The sequence below is a fragment of the Ictalurus furcatus genome, chromosome 17, assembly GCF_023375685.1.
Source record: "Ictalurus furcatus strain D&B chromosome 17, Billie_1.0, whole genome shotgun sequence".
Taxonomy (NCBI): domain Eukaryota; kingdom Metazoa; phylum Chordata; class Actinopteri; order Siluriformes; family Ictaluridae; genus Ictalurus; species Ictalurus furcatus.
The window spans coordinates 10,841,179-10,864,028 of record NC_071271.1 but is presented as its reverse complement, the minus strand read 5'-3'; the positions used below and the strand labels follow the sequence as shown (position 1 = coordinate 10,864,028).

The window sequence follows — 22,850 nt, the reverse complement described above, 5'->3', positions numbered from 1 at the left end:
TCAGTTCATGCTGTGCCCTATGTTATTACTAATCCATCCATCTATTTTCTATGCCGCTTATCCTATAGGGTCGCAGGGAACCTGGAGCCTCTCACAGGGAGCATGAGGCACAAGGTGGGGTACACTCTAGATGGGGTGCCAATCCATCGCAGGGTACATTCACACACCCATTCATACACTATGGACACTTTGGACATGCCAATCAGCCTACCATGCATGTCTTTAGACTGGGGGAGAAAAAAGGGTGTACCCAAAGGAAACCGCTGCAGCACGGGGAGAACATGCAAAATATGCACACACAAGGCCACAGCGGGACTCGAACCCCCAATCCTGGAGGTGTGAGGCGAACACACCAACACATTAAGCCAATGTGTGTCCTGCTAATCAATCACTGTCTATTTTTTCTTTGTACTTGCAGACTGTACTTACTTTTTCTGTTATGCTTTTGCACATAAGCTCAATGCAGTGTTTAAGGTTTAAAGTAGTTACAGTTTCATCCCGAATTCTTATTATTTTTTATAAATTGTTTATATATATATAGCTGATTTCATTGTGGCATGATGGTGCAGCAGGTAACATGATGTCTCACAGCTCCAGTGTTCCAGGCTCAATCCTGAGCTCAGGTAACAGTCAGTGTGGAGTTTCGGTGAATGTTCTCCTCATGTCTTTGTGGGTTTTCCTCTGGAGTCTCTGGCTTCCTCACAAAAAATGCTATTCTAAATTACCAATGAGATCTGGATCCACCGCTTCCCTAACCAGGATAAAGCAGTTAGCAGTTGGACGTAAACCAGTGGGGTTTGTTTGTTTGTTGGCTTTTGCTCTGTTGCTCTTTCTATAGTCAGGAATGAATATAGAGCGTTACTAAATAATATATAGAGCATTACTAAACTGTGGTCATTACTAGCTTGCCATGGCACTGTTGTTCATTTCTCAGGTTTTCTGGATAATAACAGCAGCATTTTCTCTCATGTACCTGAGTTTACTTATTCAAGATTAACTTTAATAGAAGGACGGACAGGTGGACAGATGGATAGATAGATAGATAGATAGATAGATAGATAGATAGATGATAGATAGATAGATAGATAGATAGATAGATAGATAGAAAGAACCTGAAATAAAATCTGAAATATTTGTCCATAAGAAAAGCATTGTTTATCTATGAGGTAATCTCAGTTTGGTAACGTACTAACACTGATAATAACACTGGATTACTATTTTTAGTTCAAAAGTAACTTGGGTAATATCCTTGCATAATCCATGTTCACACTTGTGGTTTTGGGCAATACTGAAAGAGCTCACGATCACGTGATGTACATGCCAGTGAAGTGTGCAGCCACTCATTAAAACCACAAACAAGCAGAACTGTATATTTCTGTATATGAGACTATTGTGGGAGTTGTGGATCTATTTTTTAACACTTCACATGGTTAATGTTTGTCTTATTAACTTCAAGATGGAGAAAATACATAAAGGCTATTGTGGGAATATTCATAACTGTTATGACGTAAGTGGAACTACATTGGTTTGTGAACATTAAATGTAACAATGAATGGTTTAAAAGTACAATGTGTAATTCTTGAATTAATACAAAATGCAATCGTTGGCAAATTGTTTTTGTGTAAGATGAGTAAAACACTTTGTGACACTGTTATAGGAAAATAATCAACTTCACAGTGGTAAAATCTCACACCACCCTGTGTATTTTCCAATAACGTCGTGTCCCAAAACGTTTTATTCCTTTCTTACTAAAGCATGTACAATATATGTGCAAAACTGTTATACTGAAAAACAATGGTGGCTCAGTGGTTAAGGCTTTGTGTTACTGATCAGGAGGTTTGGGGTGCAAGCCCCAGTACTGCCAAGCTGCCAAGGTTGGCTCTTTGAGCAGGACCCTTAACTCTCTCTGCTACAGAGATGCTATATGTCATGACTGATCCTGCGCTCTGACCCTAACATCCTGGGATACACGAAGAAAAGAATTTCACTGTGTTGTAATGTATATGTGACAAATACAAGCTTCTTCTTCTTCTTCTTCTTCTTCTAAAGGCATGAGTCACATCGTGTAAACATTCTTTGATGTAAAGAGAGTGTGCATAGAGCATGCATTTAGTTCAGTCATGTACATAATGTTTTTGTACCTTTACAAAATGTGAAACTATCGAACATTTACATGAACATACAAGAAACATCTCTGGCTTGGGTTGTACAGAGTTTGGTGCAATACTGGGTAAGGGGAATTTGTGGTCTACAAAACAGAACCCACTCCAATCAAGCAAACTTTTGATTGGCAAAGCAACTTTTCTCACTTTTTCATGAAGGTGGAAGTAGGTTTGTTTAATTTTACCCTTTGACCATTCCTTCCTTTATAAGTATGACGTCTTTGCCTGGGAAACAAAAGGTTAGGCTTTGATGTTGAGAAGTTAAAAAAATAAAAAAACGGTGGTGCACTGTTCAGTTTGACAATTCATCAGAAACTCCTCCCCCAGTCCACCAGCCTTCCAAGTCAAGTCAAGTGACTTTATTGTCGTGTCAACCATATACAGCTGATACAGAATCCAGTGAAACTAAACCACGTTCCTCGTTGACTGTGATGGTAAATAAAACAACACAGAACTACAGTGCCCTCCACTAATAGTGGCACCCTTGGTAAAGAAGGCTGTGAAAAATTGTCTTTATTGTTTAACCTTTTGATCTTTTATTTTAAAAAATTCGCAAAAATACTCTGCTATCATGGATATCAATGGATATATATTTGTTAAATATAGGTATGCGTGTGTGGGTTGGTGTCAGTCTCTTCCTAGGGCTTAGTGGGATTAGGGGTTAGCAGTGGCGTGTGGACAACTGTCACACTTCCCTGAGTCTTTCCAGGCATAAATGTGCACATTATACACTTAAGCTTGAATGACATTTAGGAAGTTTCCCCTCCTTTCACCAATCACTGCACAAACGATGCGTATGTGTGTATTCGTATGGATTATTTACAGGAATTTCTGCAATGCTGATTTGAATAACACTGAATGATTTTCGTACGAGTTATGTTAAACTGCCTGCTCTGTATTTCTGGTATTTTTTTTTCTGACAGGAAGTGCAACGCCTGACTTGTTTGGAGATGCAGTCCTTCTAAAGTACCACCAATTCTACTTCCCCTTCCTCCAAATGAATGCCCTTTACACTGACACGTCATAGTTTCTGTGCTTAGTTTCGGGCCTTTGCTTTTAATTCGTGGAACAAAAGCTGTGAAACATAAACTTAATAAATTTGAGCTTGAGAGACGTTTTAAAGGCAGGATTTGTAAAACAGTATACCACCATTTTTAGGATTCTTCCTCTTAAACCTACATGCCAGCTACGACTAAAGAATTAAGCAGGAAGCCTTTGTAAACATTTATAAAGGTTTGTAAGTTGTTCCATAAATGTAAATGGAATATAATACCTTATGAAAATTTCAGGTTGAGGTTGAACATGGCTCAGGTTCACAGTGCAGGGAAGAAATAATTAAGAAAAAAATAAATAAAAGTCTGTTTCATTTGTGTTAAGTATGAGGCCTTGCTATATAGGATAAACACAGGCTGCAACTTAGTAACAAATTAGTAAATGATTTGTGTGGGAAAAGATAAGGTCTGGGTTAGGAATGGGGTATGGGCTTGCATTTGTATTCAGTCGAATGAACTTCATTCACGATCAGTCAAATGTGTGCGCTTTTTTCCCTTGAGATCAGGTTCCTGGCACAGAGCTGACAAAGCTGCCGATAAAGCATCATCTTAATGAGAAACTGTGCCGCAGCAGTCTCTTTGATGTGAAGGAACACTTCTCTCACAACTCTCGAGGTGTGAATAGAAAGAAGAAGAGGACCACGGCTGCGAGAAACAGCTTTCCTCCCTCGGCTCTGTCTGCTGTTCACACTTCATTTAGTCTTTCATGTTCATGGGAACAGTCTCTTCTAGACAGAAGGACGCTTCCCCTGTCACCGAGTACAGCAGACTCGCCTCACTTCGGACTAATCACGTCGGACTAATGAAAATGGGGATGTTTCAACTTAATCTGATGAATTCCTTAGACTGATTGCGATTAGTTCACTGTGACTCCCATGTCCCTTTCAATAACAGGTGCACTCTATAAACATTCAAAATAGAACTTCAATGCGTGGGATTTCTGACCATCCTGTCTTCATACAAAGCAAATGTTTTGGTAACACTCGGACATTTTAAAAACATTTTTTTTACATTACGTTTTTATGTCAATTTGGGCTTCCCCTAACCCCCTATTCATCAAATGTTACCTTGTGTTACATAAAATAAAATAAAAATTTCTTTCTGCGCTGTTTCTATTAAATGTTTAATATTTCTACTGAACGGTTGCAAATAAATGTGCTTACAAAAACACATTCCTTCATCATTTAGGAGAATTTTTTTTTACAAAAAAAGTCAGTTTATAATATCTTCACATTAAATCAGTCAAATGCGTTTCGCACGAATCAGTGATAATCTTTTTTAAATAGATATAGAGTAATAAATGTGCTTACATTGAAGTAAAAAAAAAGAAAAAAGAAAAAAAAGAACAAAGAAATCTGAATGAGTAAACTTTTTTCCTGTAGTGAGATACGGTTACTTTTCCGCTCTTCGTTTAGCAGATCCATTTATTCAATATACAATATGATTTCTGTTTCTGTTCTATAAAATTCTGTTACAGAAAATCCCCATGAATTTCGCACGTGATCATGTGAAAATAAATGAAAAATGTAAAAAAAAATCACAGGAAATATACACATGCATAAATGTGAAAAATAGTGTGACGTGTGAGCTGTTCATGTCAAGTTTGTGTATTTTTGTTTGTGTATGGGTTGTACAGTTGTAAAGGCATCCATACAGATGAACATGATGAACAGTATGCCAGCTACAGTGTATCTGATCATCAAAACTGTTTCACGAAACAGATAAGACTCATTTCTAGCTTATGAGAGCACCAAATGATCTGAAAAGACTCCTTCTTCTCACTTTATTAAAATACTTGACTTCAGAATTGACTTTTACAGGGGGCGGGGGGAGGGAGGCGGACTGCTACACAACAAAACACAAAAATAGTTGTGATTATTTATTATTGATTCTCATATGCAGCAACTGTTATGCCATTTTCTCAAGAACCATCTTTCTAGATCTCTCTGGTATTAGTAGAAGGGAGTTTTTGTCTGAACTGTTTACTGGACCATATAGAACGGGGCTGTACAGTGTGAAATTGACGTGAAAATACATCCTGTGCTAATACAAGATAGATCACAGTCACAGCTATGCCCAGAAGTGCGTATGCATGTAGTTTCATATCATATGTCAAATATGCGTTCAAAAAATTCAAACTAGGTTGTTCAAAACCTTCTCTCAGTTCTTTTCACGGCTAAATTTGTATCACTTATGGGAACCCTTACGAAAAAAAAATGCATTCGCATACTGTGCATTTAACATGATCACATATTACTCAAGTAATCCTGTGGAAAGCATGATCACATTTCAGCTATGGGCTTTCTCTGGAAGTATTTTTCATCTCACCATGTTATGCACCGAAATCTTACACTCGAAGTAAACACAAGTGACATCACGTGAATAACATATGATCCCATGTAAAATAAATAAATAAAAAAATTAAAAAATAAATAAATAAAACAAACATACCTGATATGGGAAAAGTCTACATGTGAGAAATGAAATGCTGTGTGAACCGTAAGCAAAGCATCAAAAATTCATGTGTAAATGATGTGATTGTATTTTTTTCCCATGTGAACTTTGTGTGGGTTTTCTGTAGGGGAAGTAATACTTCATATTTTGGGCTTTTTTATCTTGGTGTTACAAAATGTTAATTTGTGCAGCGATGTTTATTTCATTTCTGGCCCTAGCAAAATTATTATACAGCAGTGATTCGATTTTATCACAGAAACACACGCATGGATTGTGGATGGCTTCCCTGCACTACTCTAACTGCTATAAAGAGCTTTTTGGCTGTCAGGTTATACGTTGAATCTTTTGTAAAATACCCGAGGTTTCAGGACTCAATACTGGGGTCAAGGAAAGCCATCACTTCTGCATGGATCTCGTCTGGGAAAATCACCCTGCGGAGTGCAATAGATTCTTATCACGATTTTTCTGAGAACAGGTTCCTTCCTCTTCTCCTCTTCCTCCTTTCCCACATTGTGCTATGGATTACAATGTTTAAGTAACAGCAACTTGTTCCAGCAAGCCAGTGGCATGCTGCTTGGTTAATAACACACCTTTTTAGGAAGGGTGGTTGGGTTAGTGGGAGATAGCTATGATTTAAATTTGCTGTAAATGCTAGACTGAAAAATAAAGTCAATATTCTGATTCTCGGTGAATCACAGGCAGCAGTTTTGTAATGATAATCTGTCGTCTGTGGTTAGCATCCTGTTTAGACCCACTTTGCTTATCTCCCTTTTCCTGTTTATTAATACAGTCATCGGCTAATTCAAACACACTAATCATTCCACCACAAAGCCCAGTGACGTGTGCTGCTTTTCATGACACAGATAATGGACTTGTTGAGGTCAACTCTACATTCTGATTTAAGGCCTTAAGGCAGGACAGGAGCCTGTCATATTCATGATGACTTGATTGATTGCCATCTGTTTAATTCCCTCTTGTCATGTTTCACCAACGCTGCCTTTGAAAGGGAGATGGTTGAGAGACAGGAGGTCCTGTACTGTGTGGCTCTCTCCCTCCCCCCGCTTGGGAAAGAACAGCTCTTTGGGTCTCCTCTGTCTAGTGGAGAGAGAGGAGGGGGACAGGTGTTCAGTCAGGTCTGCTAGAGTCATTTATGTTAATGCCCTCGGTCACGCCGGCTCCCAGACCACTCTTTCCCACGCTGCCAGGGGTCAAGAGTGGAGCAGGATACTGGATGTTGGGCTCCCACAAACCCTTGTGCCAAACGACGGTCCCTCAGGTAACACCCAAAACGCTGTCTTCAAACCACACTGCATCACTGGTATCACTAATGCCTTGTCCAAAAGTCTGAGACCACTACTAATATTAAAGAGTCAAGATACTGAACTTTGTTGTTATATTTTTATTCCAATGTCAATATGTGGATAACTGGGAAAGTCACTTCAAACAACTTCCCAACATGAAAGAGGATCCAGTAAATACCAAAAAGTGCCTGATTCCCTCCTTACGTAAATGCTCTTGTATCCAGACCTTAAAAGACCAAAACACTGTTTCACCATGACCACTCTGAGCCTGACACCAGGATGTGGTAAAACACGGTGAACGTCATCATGATCAATCACATGTGTGTGTGTCCGTATCCATGTGTTGCACACACAAAGCCCCACAGACAGAGAGAGGAAAAGACAGCTCGTAACTCTTTACCTGCCATTCTAACATGTTGGAGGGCACAGCAAGGCAGCAGGAAGCTCAACACAGCATTAAAGTCTGCTTGAACACGTTGATTTACAGCCTCATCCATCCTAACCAAGGCCTCAGTCTGATCTGCAGAAAGCAATGAGAGGAGGTGTGGAGGGGGTTCAGCTTTCTCGGCTCTCTGTCCTTTGGTTTTTGTTTTTCTTTATGTGAATGAGGATTTACTGCTATTGTTTTCATAGGGCTCTAGGGTACAGACAAGCTGATTCCATCTGTTCTTCAAGAAAATAACAAGAAACCACGAGAAACGCAATTTAACTAACACAATGGGCCTCTTAACCTGGCACAAGATAGAAGGGATTCTGTTGTGGTGTCATGATAATAAATCTGTATGTGCCCTTAGATATGGGACATATTTAGAAAATAGGGGGTCCTCGAGGGTTCTTTGGATAGTTAATGGTTCAAGCGTTCTAAAATGCTTGGTAACATTTTACTACATGATCCACAGATAAACAATATTCTAATATTTATCGAATGTTTTCATAATGAATTGAAATGAATTCATGTTAATGTTCACGCATGATTATTTCCTGATGAGCTAACAATTAGTGCATGTATTAATTCATCATTATGAAAGTACTACTTAAGGATGAATATATTACTTCTTTTCTGGACCTCACAGTAAAGTGTTATCAATGCTATTAACATTCTTTCTAAAATAAATAAATAAATAAATAAATAAATAAAATACTCTGTATGATTCTACATAGATTCTTATAGGGTTTCCCCAGAGGGACAAACCAAACCACCCTTCATGGTGCTAAAAGGGTACTCCCCCCCTCCCCCAAGAGCATAGTATTAATGAGGCCATTTTCACTAACATTAAGATTACAAGTTACAAAGTAGTCTGGTTTATTAGACTCTTCAGGCTTCGGAGTTTCCTTGTTAACAATTGTAGGAAATTCGCAGTCTGAACAGACTGCTATGTTTGCCTTTTCCTTTAAACTTCACATGAGACAAAACACAGTGTAAAAGTTATGCATACCTCAGTGAAGTGGGAGGAAAGAAAGTATGCCTCTGATTACAGCGAAAACATGGAGTTTGTTTTCTTTTGAAATGAGGTTTGTTGACTTGGTGCCTCATCTGGTTTTTCGGTCTGTTTTGCTGCTACTCGGGCTGTGGTAGCCTTCACCTTCCCCCACATCCCTTTTCCTCTCCGCACATCCCCTCCGTAAGACCACTCAGATGGGCCTATATTTGTGTTGGTCACTTCCTAGTTGTTCCGACCTTTGACATCTGGGGTAACAGCAGCTGAGGAGTAGAAGGTGGTGTCAGATCCTGACCAGTGAACCAGTTCAACAGCATCAAAGAATCCACTTTCTAATCCTGATCAACCACAACTTCTATCTAATTGAGGCTTTAAAAAACACATGTGAAAGAGGGTGAGATTTAGATTGTTGCAAATTCATAATAATAAAAACAGCCTTTAATCTTGTACAAGCTGCATGCCAGGTACAGTGTGTGTGAGGGAACATGTGTGCTTGGTTGTGGGTGGCCAGGAAAGTGCTTCCTTTCCTCGAATGGGGAGAATGGGGTCTGAGGAGTGATGAGTGTGCCAGAATAAGGTTCACTTCCCTTCCCATGTCAGGACTATAAATATGTTGAAAACAGGAAGCTAACAGGAAAAGAATTCTGGGCAAACCTTGGTCCTAGATAGACACACTAGCCCAACATCACATGTTCAACCCCCAGACCTACCTCTACACAAATACGTGCTGCAGCCTTTTCCCATAAAAACTCACATTCATAGCTTAGCTTTTAGAAACACTTAAACCAGCGTGTTTTGAATTTCAGAGCTGATCACCCGTAAACACTTTTTACCTTGAGCGTCTATGTAGAACAAAGAGTCCTGTGCTTAAAGATCAGGGCATGTAGATGATAACCATCAGAAACAGGAGCAGATCAGCAAGTGGGGTTTCATTCTTCACATGCTTCTGCTTCTTTTCTGCTTGTGCGTTTTCGTGCATGTATTTGTAATGACATGTTTTTAAATTCTTTTTCTTTTTCTTTTTTTTTTTTGGGCGAGGGGTGGGGGGAATTTGATTGTGTTTTAAATGCTGTTAAATAGTTGCAGTGAAATGTTTGTTATGTCATACACTTTCCAGTAATTGTCAAGTTTCTCTTAACATCAACAGTGTTATTGCCACATCCTTGCGCAGCAGAATCGGATGGAGTTTGCTGGTGTGCACTAATTTTTATCTATATAAACTCTGAGAGAACTGAAATAAATTTTAATATGATGCTTACGAATAGCAAGATAGCAAAGTATTCATCAATCATAAGCAGCCATTTTAAAGGGTTTGAATGGTGTTTGGAATCTGAGCCAAAAACGGCCCAAATGCAAGCAGTGATTGTGTTGCTTTTGAATTTTAAGGATCTCAGGTCTGCTCTGAGATACAGTTTTATCACGGCTGCATTGTGGCTGTTTTATGGCAGTCAGATTCAAATGAGTTCATCTGTGTTAAGTTTTTGACATTACAAAAAGTTCTCATATTTTTCCTTGATTTTAATAATTTCAGATTCATTTTAAGGCTTAGATTACTTATTGGGTTGGGATTAGGGTTAGGGTCTTGAATGATCTGAATGTGTATCAGCCATGACTGGGTATCTAGTAGCAAGAAGGATAGGTTGCAGAATGTTATGAGTGCCTGATGTTAATAGGAACCACTGCATGCTTTTAAACAGCAGTGAAAGGGTGATGGTAAAGGAGAATGACATAACAACTGAAAAAATCAGCAAGATTTTCCAGGCCCTGCAATTGAACAATATTTGAATCACCCCAAATTTATTTCTTCATGTTGGCTCTACTGCCTCACAACGCTAGGGTTGGGGGTTTGATTCCCACCTCCTGCGTGCATGGACTCTGCATGTTCTCCCCATGCTTCAGGGGTTTCCTCCAGGTACTCTGGTTTCCTCCCCCAGTCCAAAGACATGTGCTGTAGGCTGATTGGCATCTCTAAAATTGTGGTGTGTGTGATTGTGCCCTGCGATGGGTTGGCAGTCCAGGGTGTGGCCTGAGTTCCCTGCAACCCTGTGTAGGATAAGTGGTACAGAAAATGGATGGATGGATGTTGGCTCTAATTTTGTCATATCTTTTATGGAAGCTCAGGTAAAGAGTACAAATCTTAACCAGAGAGCAGCCTGTGGAATAGCCTTGTACATTCAGGTTGAGTCTGTTCATGTGGAAATGTACTGCAATGGACATTTTTTCCCTATTTGGATTCATGAATATTTGATTCCCAGACTCTGCATCTTGAACAAGCAGAAATAAGTTATATATATATATGTGCTGTTCTCCCAATTTCATTTCAATATGAAAAGTGAAGCAGTTCAAGGTACACAGTCCAAGGCTCTTAATTTGCTTTTAATTCAGGTATTGTAGCCTAGGTAGAGCTTGTGTTTTGGGGGCGTGGCTTTAGACTTGGCCAGGTCACAATACAAACATGATTCAGTCATATAAACCGTTCATGGCAGAGAGACGGGAATCAGACAATGAAGACAATATAATAGGGCACCACTGGCACATGCACAGAGTAATTACATACTATTGTAGATCATTTGTAGAACGTTTGCAGTAAGAGCTTTGACCTAGATTTAGAAGCAAAAGTCTCCTTCACTTCACTTTGATGTGTCAAGTGCTTTATTGACATTGACAGGAATTACTAATTGCTCTAATCTGAGGCAAAAAAAAAACCCCAACAACCTCTGTACTATGATGAAATGTGTAATAATATAAACACCAGAAAGCACTGATTGACAAAATGAGCTATTATGAAAATATTTGCAATGATTCACAGTATATTTGCATGTTGTTATTACATAATATAGTTACATAGCAGAATTATGTAACACAGGTAGCTTTTCCATGAGCATTTTGACAGCAAATGAACCAAATGTAACACATAAAGCAAGAAGTGCTGCTAACTTTGGACACATAAATGACTGTTGGTAGCTTCCTTGTATTGTCAGCTTAACCTCTCCTGGGTCATACAGGATTGAAACCAGACAGTGTCTGATTGGAGAGCTGGAGTGTTGAAATCAGCACTGATGAAGTAATGACAGGTGTGTCTGTTTATCTGTGTGGCCTTTTACTACTCTCTTTCCTCTTTCTTTCTGTCTGTAACAAATACAGTTCTTGCAAATTAAAACGAACGGTGACTTTCCAAATGTGACACATTAAATATAGGAACGGATGTTCATAATGTTTGAATGAAGTAACTCTCATGCTCGTGGGTAAAGTACTGGGTCAGTGCCTTGGCACTGGCCTTGAACTGTCCAGCAATAACAGTGTCACTCACAAACCTGAATCTGAACGTTCCAGGTAGAAGTCTATTTACGGAAACAATATAAAAAAAGCAGAAGTCATATAGATAAAGTGACATCAAAATGATCATCAAAGGTTATGCATATGATGATGTGTCGATAATAAACTAAACAAAAGTGAAACCATCATGGCTGTAAAACATTAACACATGACACATTTATTTAAAATATTCCTTCCTTTTTTTTTTTCCTTCAAATGCAGCTAATAATTTACTACATTTCTGTAGATTCCATTCGTCTAGTTGCTTTGTACTGACGTTTTCCTGTAAATCAATGCTTTAGTTTTGTTCTGAATTGGGAAGGTACTTAAATAGATGTCTTCTCTTTAAGACTCTTTTTGCATCGTGTCCTTAAAAACAACGTAGCATCCACTTGTCCACCTTCCAAAGGGTCAGCCTTAGACCTTAATTTGTTTTCGAGTGGCTTTGAACGTGGAAGGACAGCAGGGAGAGGTGACTCAGAGTTATCACACTGTCCACTCTGAGTATCTTCTCACGAGGAAAACAGGACCCTAAAGATGCCCCTGCTACAGCTGTATGCCTTGGTTGCTCCCTGCTGTGTATACTCAAGCACATCCTGTTTTTGCCTGGCCAGAAAGATCTGGATAAACACCTTCCTGCTCCTGTAAGGCATGCTGTCCAGCTGATTCAGGAGCAGAGTGTGATGAGGTGTAATGAAAGGATTGAAAGGGTGAGAGCAGGTGGAATCCACAGGTAGGTGTGTGTAAGGCGTGTGTTCTTCTACACCTGAAACCTGAGGACCACCCGTCTGTGAAGTATGTAGTAAATTATTAAACGCTCACCTTTGTCTGGATAGTTGCAGGATTATAGAGAATAGCTGATACTCAAGGTACCTTTCTTTCACCTGGAAATGTGGCTATAGTATACCTTTAAATTGATTTATGTACTGAGAAATTCTTAAAAAATGATTCTGAAAATGCCATTTTGCCTGAAAGCATGATTAATCTCTCTAAGTTTGCTTGTCATATGTGTGACGAACACTACATAGTTTGTTAATAAACGAATCAGAAGAAAAATATCATGTAAATATTTACCATTAGCTTGAATCTGATTTGCCTATTAAGTTAGCTACTGGAACTATGCTAACTTGGTTAGAAGAAGCCTTTATTTGTCACATATACATAACATCACAGTGAAATTCTTTTCTTCGCATGTCCCAGCATGTTAGGAAGCTGGGGTCAGAGTGCAGGGTCAACCATATACAGCACCCCTGAAGCAGAAAGGGTTAAGAGCCTTGCTAAAGGACCAAACAGTGACAGCTTGACGGTGGTGGGGCTCGCACTCCCGACCTTCTGATCAGTAACCCATTGAGCCACCACTGCCCAATTAATACAGGCAGTTAATGTTAGCAAATAAGTGAAACTTACCACAACATGCTTTTTCAAATTGTATAGAGATAAATGCACATAGAGAGCTATAGCACTTATAGCGCACAGTCCAGTAGTGGAAAATACTCAAGTAATTGCACTTCATTGTAGTTATGTAAGTATTATTTTTGGCACATTTATACTTTACTTGAGCATTATTGAAACTGAATGCTTGTTCTCTTACTTAAGGTACATAAATGGACTCTAATTCCTTTATAGAGGAAAGCTTTAAAGGTACACTACATGCACCTTTCAAAGTTAAAGGTACATACTAAAAGTACAAAAGGTCCTGTGACTATGAAAGCTACAGTTTAGTACTCTTTCTTTCTGAGAGTGTCATGGGATATAGTACTGAATGGGCAAAGTCCAACTTTTCCATTTTTGGAGTTGTGCAAATCATATCCTATGTGACATAAAGAGGAAAACAGGTCAAGTTGGCTGGATATGAATGCTGGAAGAGGGTTAAAGGGGAAACTGAAAGCAAAAACTGTGTGTGGAACAGGAAAGACCAGAAGTCTTATCTCCACATAATCTGTTATGTACTCTTTGTTCTACTTGCTTTGTTTTCACTCTATGTCTAGGGTGCAGAGCAACCATGATTAACTCTCTGTGCATAATCACATGCATATAGTGTGCAAACCAAGACGGCTAAGCATTACTACAAACATCATATGCAATTTCAATGTTAGTTCAGTGGTGATTTTACTATACGCAACCGCGGCCACTCCTCGTTCATAGTGCAGCCAACATCAACATAAGCAACAAGGTGAGCAGCAGGTGTGTGCTTATCTGAACACCAGTTTTCTACCAGGAGGTTTATTCGAGCAGGACAGCTGGTGAAAAAAAGAGGAAGAGAAATTCAATAGGTCTATGCATTCCCCAAAATCCAGTCCTATGAATCGAAAGGTCAGAAACAGCTCTTGTTATCAACATGTTTCAACATGTGACTGGACAGAAATCTGTGTTAAATCACAGTTATGTCAATCTGCTGTGGCACACAATGCTTTTCATGGGCCCATCTGACAGTCTGTGTGTTTTTATGTGCAAGCCACTCAACACATAAAAGTAACGTATGCCGTTTAAAAGCACTTTTCTCGAACCTAAGGACACATTCTTTATCATCTATTGAACTCAATTCAATTTTAATTGTGTAGCACTTTTAACAATTGTCACAAAGCAGCTTTAGAAACAGAAATACATCAATTCTGGATATAAATGTATCCCAAATGAGCAAGCCAGAGGTGGCGATGGCAAGGAAAAACTCCCTGAGACGATATACCTTCGATAAACCTTGAGAGGAACCAGGCTCAAAAGAGAACACACCCTTATCTGGGTGACAGTGAATAGTGCATGCAATTATAAATAATTCCCTTCTATAACGGTGTGGTCAAAAGTGTGCACTTGTGTAGCCAGGAAATTCGTGATAATTTTCACATGAAGTCTATTTTGTTGTCATGAACTGCTCACTAATGGTGACATGAGTGCAAAACTGTTTGTGGCAATGCAGATCTAAAGCTATCATAACTAACAATTGTAATCCTAAGCCATCATAGCAAAGTTGTTGGTGTCAATCTCTTACCCTTCTCTCATGTTTATGCTTTTAAACGGATGTGGGAGATAAAGAGTGGTGCAAGAGGTAAGCCTGTTTTCTGACTCAGAGGTGGGTGGTGGGTTTGATGGGGCAGTGGACAGGTGCCAGGCTCCCCGGGGGAGACCAATGTGGGAGGCCGCCCTCCCCCTATTAAAGCCTGAGATTCGGTTCTTTTTGCAGCAGCAGGAGGAAGAGGAGGAGGAGGTACAGGTAGCATAAAGGCTTATGAGTGGCAGGTGATATCAGTCCGAAAGCCACCAATAACTCAGTAGAAGAGGATAGGACAGTGTGTGTATCCAGTTGTAGCTTATAAACTTCACTCATGAGTCAAATATTTAACAGCTAAAAGCTCTACGTAATTTCTGTGAAGTGGATACAGGGTGCTCTGTGTTTGGGAGTGTTTGAGAATTAGCATATATATATATATATATATATATATATATATATATATATATATATATATATATATATACAAAATATCAGGTGGTGTTTCCACAGTATACATTGTCAGGCTCTAAAGACCAGCTTTAATCCATCACCTCATTGCTTGTGTGTTTATATAAAACACACAAGCAATGAGGTGATGGATTAAAGCTGGTCTTTAGAGCCTGACAATGTATACTGTGGAAACTCCACCTGAGGTTTTAGGGAATTTGCTATTTAGGATTTTTATCCATTAAGCCCTGGTTGAGGCGTCTCCTTCATTTCTCAATAAATAGTCTTCTAGCTGTTAGCAAAATCTGCAAGGAGTCTGATCAGACCCTTGTTTCTATGTTGTTTCAGTATTTCAAACAATGAGAATACTTCAGGAGCTGAGTCTACACATTTCAGTGCTTCAACCCCCCCCCCCCCCACACACACTAACACAACTCCCACTTGTTCATTATCTTTGTTTTTCATAAGATGAATCTCATCCCTAAGAATAGGGACACAGACAGGGGGAGCAACAACAAATCATTTTTTAACACCTTCCATAAAACTGCAAGACACAAGAGACTGATATAGATTTTATGATTTATTTTAAGAAAAATATATATATTTCTGACTTTGTGATAATGGGCATATAACATTGACATATATACAGTTCTGTTCATAAATACAAATTATGTACAAATTAAATAGTAAGAACATCTCAAGGTTCTGTACAACACTGCATTGTTAAATTAAGAAGGATATGAATATAGCATATAACAAGCTGTCTATTTGGTATAAAGTGAAAAAATATCATAGAAAATGTTTTAGAGGAGTCTTTCATTTTTTTTTTGTTAAAGCCCTTGATGCAGAACTTCAACAAACTAGGAAATCTTAACAATTATGATTCTATCTGCTGGAACGAAATGCTTCTTTTACGTCATGGGAATGTAGAAAACAGCTTAATGATTGTTGACAGTGGCAGGATGAAAGCAATACAGTAAAAAAAAAATCATCCATCAAATCCTGCTGGACAAACATCTCTGAACCCTGAATGCTGAGAGAAATTACTATTCTGCGTATAGAAAATATATTTCTAGTTCGTCTATTAAAAGATCTAAAGTTACAAATATGATTCAGTGTTTTGAGTAAGTACCTCTTCATTCAGGCATGGAAAGATTAGGCACTTTTTTGGATTGACTTTGCTTTGCACTGATAGTCAAGACCATTATAGACAGTAGGTGTTGTGTAACAGATCCCGCTTACACAATGTTTTAGATCATTTCCTATGACCAGTGTTCACCTTGCCTGCAGCAGCACCAGTCATTTGCTCGTGTTTGATTACTTGTCATCAGGCAGATCCGCATTCTGCACGGTTCACATCATATTCCATGGTCAGGCTCTTGAATTCACATTTGACATTGCTGCAGCAGTGAGTATTTAGCTTTGATTGACTGGATGCAAGGCCTCGTTTGGTATAAAGTGCGCCCATCCTGATTGAGATGCACCTTTTTATTTCCATCATAAGGCAGATGTTGGTTACGGATCCTTTGATTCATTTCCATTGTTCCATAGAGTTCATCTTTCTTTTTTTTAAAAAGTATATATATATATATATATATATATATATATATATATATATATATATATATATATATATATATATATATATATATATATGTTTAAAATTGTAGTGCAAATTATGCAATTTCCACCCCTCCTAAAGCTCTTCTGCTTCGCTTGCTTTGTCTGTGCAACAATGTCCACAGCAAGAAGTAGTCCTTTCATATGAGCAGCAACAATAAATATTAAATATGTCAATGTAATATATAGTCTCTTCAACTGTCCTTTAAAAGCATGTAAACATGTTCAGGCGAGGCCTGATGACGATTGAGGTGCTCCAGATTAGACAATACTGTTAAACCTGATGGGGGGTTGGGGGGGTGGGAGGAAGAAAGAGAAAGAGAGAGAGCGAGAAAGAGTGCACGAGAGAGAGAGAGAGTGACAGAGAGAGATAGAGAGAGCGAGAGAGAGAAAGAGAGAAAGAGAGAGAGAGAAAGACAGAGAGAAAGGCAAAGCATGAGAGAGAAAGAGAGAGAAAGAAAGAGAGAAATACAGAGAGCAAGAGAGAGAGAGTGAGAGAAAGAGTGAGAGAGAGAGAGCAAGAGAGAGTGAGAGCGAGAGCCAGAGAGAGTGAGAGAGGGAGCAAGAGAGAGTGAGAGAGAGACAAAGAGAGAGAGAGAGACACAGAGAGAGAGAAGCTGTTAAACTCATTCTTAAAACAGATAAGGAGCATAAACAAAGCTCCACTGCTCTAAGAGATATTTTTAAAGAGCAAGGAGCTTACCTCAGTAGCAAAAACACGTGGTTCCATTTGTTCAGGAATGATGTATACAGGATGATATAAGTCTTCTTTAGGGAAGCTCAAAGGGCGAACTAATTTAGAGGACTCTGAATTTTTCCTGAAGAGAAGACAAACAAAAAAAAACAGGTTAGACCAAATTCAGTGTTGCCTGCTTATGCAGGCAGCCAGGCAGAGAGATAAAGCCAGAAAGAAGGAGGAACCACTTACAGGTCTAGCTTATCCTTTGTATTTTTCTCATCTTTGGCCAGATTGTAGTCCAGCATCTTTTGCTTGTTGTTGGCCTTGTCGTTACAAAGTGCATCCATAATGCCAGAGTTGAGCGCCGCATCCTTGTTGGACACCTTGAACGGACCACCGGGGATTAGGAAAGCTTCTTTCTCTTTGTAGCTGGCCTGAGCATTAGAGATCACAGAGCTGCGATTGTTGATGGTGTCCAGATCGTTGCGCACAGAGGAAAACATGGATTTGTTGCCATGTCTCATCTGCTTGAGGAGGATGATGGCAGCACACAGCACTAGTGTCAGGGTGATAAGGCCCAGGGTAAAGGAGATGGCTAGGGCTGCAGGGAAATTAGATACAACAGGAGGCTTTGTGGGTGGCTGAATGTACTCGCAGCGCAAACCCATGAATCCTGGTGGGCACTGGCACACAGGCCCGCTGAAGTGAGTGTAGCATGTGCCGCCATTTTTGCAGGGCAGGAAGCTGCACGTATCAGCACGCACGTTGCAATCCTTGCCTGTGAAGCCCAATGTACACTTGCACGTGTAGTCATTAATGCCATCCACACAGGTGCCCGCATTGCGACATGGGTTACGGGCGCACTCATCGATGTTGATCTCACAACGCAGTCCTTTGAAGCCAGGGCGGCATCGGCACATAAGGCTGTGACCCAGGTCTAAACATTGGCCGCCTTTAAAAAAAAAAGGAAAAGTTAAACATTGAAACACCACTATTTACTGTAAATCAGATGTTGCACGTAAAATGTAGCTACCTGGTGTGAAATATTTGTAGACAGAGATAGAATAGTTGTTTTTGGTTGTTTTTTTGTTTTTTTTTTTAGAAAATATTAGCAGCAGACTTGTAATACTGAATTAGCACACATGGGAAAAGTGTATTACATTTCTTTCGCAATAGGACTCCTGCACTGCTTCATCATGGCAGGTCTATCTTCCACACTATATCAGCATGTGAGACAAACTGGCGTCTCTGCTATCCTGTTTGAGCAGCAATCTTGATGAAGCTGGCAGTCATGCTAAATTGATGCAATTCAAGCTACACATATGGTGGGCTGCCACACAGACGGAATATGATGACAGCTAAGAAATGCCAGAGCGGCATAACTGCTTGAATTGTTTTCTGATAAGAGCGTCATAGAAACCCAGTTTAACATCTGCTTTCCTGTGTTGTTAAAGGCTGCAGTGCTTACCGTTGGCACAGGGGTCACTGCTGCAGCGGTCGATTTTCTTCTCACAGTTGGAGCCCATGTAACCAGGAGGGCAACGGCAGGAGTAACTTCCAGTCGTAGTCTCCACACAAGTTCCACCATTGAAGCATGGTCCATCTGCACAGGTCATAGCGCTCACCTCACAATTCTTTCCATAGAAGCCCTGGGGGCATGTGCAAGAGTAGTCGTTCACCAAATCCTATAAAGAAGAAGTGGGGGTGGGGGGAGCGAGGGGAACATAAGCGACCTGCCTTTTTAGGGCAAACCACAAGACACAAGGTCAAGATAATGGAGTTCTAGACTTACGTTACAGCTGCCGCCGTTCTTGCACGGATTGCTGTTGCACTCGTTGGTCTCGATCTCGCAGTTAGTGCCACTGAAGCCAGGCTTGCAGGTGCAAGTGTAGCTCCCCTGGCCGGTGTTTGTGCAAGTGGCATCATTCTTGCATGGCTTATGATTGGTGCAGAAGTTAAGGTCTTGGTTGCAGAACAGGCCGCCCCAGCCTTCCTTGCAGTCGCACTGAAACGGCTGGTTGCAGGTTCCATGCAAACACCCGGGGTGCCGCTGGCACTCATCGCACAGGGAGCCCTGCCACCCGAGGCGACACTTGCACTCACCAGGGGTCTCACAATAACCGTGCTTGTCACTGCAGCCAGGCAAGCAGATGGCTGTTAGAAACGAGAGGCAGAGAATAGGGGGAAATTAGAATGAGGGTTCCTCTTGGACTAAAGCACGCGCACACACACAGACACACACACATACCCCCTCCTTACCTTCTCAAGGCGTGGGCACGTCAAGTATTTGTTAAGTACTAAACTAAGCAGCTGGGACACAGACAAAAGAAACACATGCTGTCTTTTTCAGAGCACACTACGTTAAACCATCCTCCTTAGTCTTATTGTTAGAGGAACATAAAGAGTTAAGGTTTTTCTTTCTTTCTTTCCCCATTGACCCAAAGGAGCTCACATTTTATCCCAAACTGCTCTAAGGTTATTTCAGATAGGCTATGATGTGTGGGGAAAATTGTAAAGTGTAAACCTAAAGAGTAACACTAAAAACTGCATACAGTGATAGGCTACTGCAGGTCTACAGGGCAGCACTGAGAAGAATGAGGGGGAAAAAGTTGAAGCAGAGCTTGCACACTCTTGTTTGTGTACTTCTTTTCAGTGGACTAGTCAACACAAAGACGTTGGGCAAAAGCATAAGAAGAGTCACTTACGCTCATCGCAGTATACGCCTTTCCAACCAGATAAACACTTCCTCTGCCCAGAAGAGTCGCAGGTGAAGTGTCCGAAGGTGTCATCCCGCGGCCGGCAGTAATCCGAGCAGCTCTCTCCGTAGTAAAACTCGTCGCACATGACATGGTACGAGTAACGCAGTTCACTCTGCTCTCCCATCCGCTCGTCCTGCAGCGAGTTCTCCCCGACTGTGAGGCTTCTTTTAGTAGCCAGCAGGCTGATCCGCATGCTTTGGTTTTCTAAAACCACACCAACAGAGACCGAGCGCTTATTACAACATTCACTAAAATGTGGTGTTAAAGCTCGGGTTAAGAGAGAAGGTTAAGGCAAAGGGGTTTACCTGTCGACTTGTCTGACGAGGACTCTGCATTCCATGCTTCAATGATCAAGGAAAAGGTTCTCTGTGAGATAAGTACACGGAAAACTCGTAAATACATCGTTATTCTACGATAATAATACTGATGAAAACGTTAACGAGCATTTAGTGTCACAATCGGTACAAATAGCCTATTCATAGAGTTAGAATAGGGAGTTTTTCCTCGCCACCGGCTTGCTCAATAGGGGTAAATTCACACACTTGAAATCTGTATCCTGTGTTTATATGTTTCTGTAAAACTTCTTTGAGACAATGTCCATTGTTAAAAGTGCTAGGCTATACAAATAAGTTTGAATTGAAACTGAATTAATAAATTTAATCTGTAATTCAACTTCAGTAGGATAGAATTAAGGCTGATGCAGGATGCAGTAAGAAGAAAGGAATATGCATAGGCAGAATTAGGACTCTCTCTCTCTCTCTCTCTCTCTCTCTATATCTATATATATATATATATATATATATATATATATATATATATATATACACATATATACATACATACCTATATCTATAGATAGATAGATAGATAGATAGGAAACTCACCGGCCATTTGAAATTGAAGGGCACTTTGATAGGGGCGCTGCTGGCGATGGAGCTCGGCTCTACGCTGAAGATGTCGGTCAGTCCGGAGCCGTATGTACACTTAGGTTCAGCCGATATCACATCCTGCGAGTGTTTGAGACACACACGGAAGAAGATGTGGCACTCATGCGAGTTCTTACACACACCGCCTGGGCTGGTGAACGAGTGCACTTTCAGCTCGAACACACCGGACGAGTCGACCTGAGAAACACGACATGGGGTCAACAAAATGCCCTCAAATACCCGCAAAGGGTCACTGGCGCTCTTCAAGCACCTCAACAACCACACAGTGTGTGTGTGTGTGTGTGAGAGAGAGAGAGAGAGAGAGAGAGAGAGATAGAGAGAGAGAGAGAGAGAGAGAGAGAGAGAGTGAGTTCACTCACCAGCTGGGACGCTGTTAAAATAAAGATGCACGTCGATAAGAAGTGAGCCATGTTCCTGATGGTCTGCCTAAACAGCAGACTGGACTGGAGTAGGTATCCGATACAAGTCTCTCTGATCACTGTTTTTTTCCAACAAAACAAAAAGCTAAAAGGAAGAAAAAAAGGTGTGAAATGTAAAATGAAGTATACAAAATAACCTGTTAAATACAGTAAAGTTGACCTGGAGCTATACAGTCACTAAACTAACCTATGAGCTCCGTGACTTGTGATCTTTGAACCTGTAGCCTACGTGTTTTGCTTTACTGGGGCACAGTGCAGGCGCGCTATTTAAAGGCAGTGGCTATGCAAATGAGGGGGCGGGGCTTGTGATACATCCGCGCCTGTTTTGTCATATAATGAAGGGCTTGTATTTTATTGACCTCTGATTAAACGAGTCAGTAAATAAATAAATGGTTAAAAAATAGGGAAAATGAAATAGTCTAGTCTTGATTGGGCAAGCACCAGTGAAAATAAATAAATAAACAAACTGAATACATGCAAATAAACGCAAACGTGCAGCCTGTTAACAATTCGTTATATTCATTATGCCATCATTGTTAATAGAGTTAAGTATTAGAAATATTTTTCAATATTTTAAGACTCCACTTTCAGAACAGACTTATTAGCATTTTGTAGGATTTTTAAAAATATACAGCCTATATATTTTAGCATAACACATTTATAGGCTAAAGCAAGGATTTGGAAGTGCATAGTGTAGAAGTTAGTTTTTTCCCCTTAGTATTTCCCTTTCTTTCTGCCGCGTGCCGGGTTTTTCATATGTATGTTTTTGAGCTCCTTTTCCTCGAGGGAAGGGTTGCAGTGGTTGTTCGCACTCGCCCCTTTTTAATTCAGCTCTACGTGTGTCATTGTTCGGACGCGTGTGAGTCGTTAAACCGGCGCGCCGCTTATTGTGCCCTTAAGATCCGGGGGCTCCTTTTGTTCTCAGGGCTTCACTCGTGGGCCTCAGGGGGCTGAAAATTACACATAATTGCTTTTGTGAATTGTGTGTGTGTGTGTGTGTGTGTGTAGGGGGACTGCATGCTGACCACAGCTGTATGCTAAAACAGCACCTGGTGAGACTAAAAGAGTCCCTGCACGCGCCACCTCGCGCCAATTCTCCCGTAATGAACACCTTCGTCTCAATTATTCTCAGAGAGCCATTAATGCGATGTGAAATAAACTCTAGTGGGATAATTAAGCCACTCTAACCGTCTGAGGTTGACCTAAGGGTTCTCTTCAAGCGACATAATGTAAAATCAGCAAAATAATCAGTACCTAATCAGGTTGGATT

General features: G+C 40.3%; 1 protein-coding gene across 2 annotated transcripts; it reads right to left on the bottom strand.

Annotated features, from left to right (window-relative positions):
* Positions 1–15,723: 15,723 nt before the first annotated feature.
* On the bottom strand, positions 15,724–21,828 carry dlc (deltaC). Of its 2 annotated transcripts, XM_053647482.1 has the most exons (10): positions 21,768–21,828; positions 21,521–21,665; positions 21,099–21,338; positions 20,520–20,580; positions 20,161–20,418; positions 19,248–19,609; positions 18,924–19,140; positions 17,705–18,407; positions 17,480–17,594; positions 15,724–17,056 (listed from the first exon to the last, which is right to left on the bottom strand). In XM_053647482.1, exons 2-10 carry the CDS (start codon positions 21,569–21,571, stop codon positions 17,051–17,053), a joined length of 2,013 nt encoding a protein of 670 aa, XP_053503457.1. In that variant the 5' UTR covers positions 21,572–21,665; positions 21,768–21,828; the 3' UTR covers positions 15,724–17,050. The 2 variants fall into 2 exon arrangements, with proteins under 2 accessions (XP_053503457.1, XP_053503456.1); XM_053647481.1 differs by having other exon boundaries at positions 21,521–21,825.
* Positions 21,829–22,850: the final 1,022 nt, after the last annotated feature.

Coding starts and splice junctions, on each gene's coding strand:
- dlc (XM_053647482.1), bottom strand. CDS start 21,571: ATGGCTCACTTCTTATCGACGTGCATCTTTATTTTAACAGCGTCCCAG. Junction 20,419..20,519: donor CTCGTCAGACAAGTCGACAG/GTAAACCCCTTT, acceptor GTGTGGTTTTAG/AAAACCAAAGCATGCGGATC. Junction 19,610..20,160: donor AGGCGTATACTGCGATGAGC/GTAAGTGACTCT, acceptor CGTTTCTAACAG/CCATCTGCTTGCCTGGCTGC.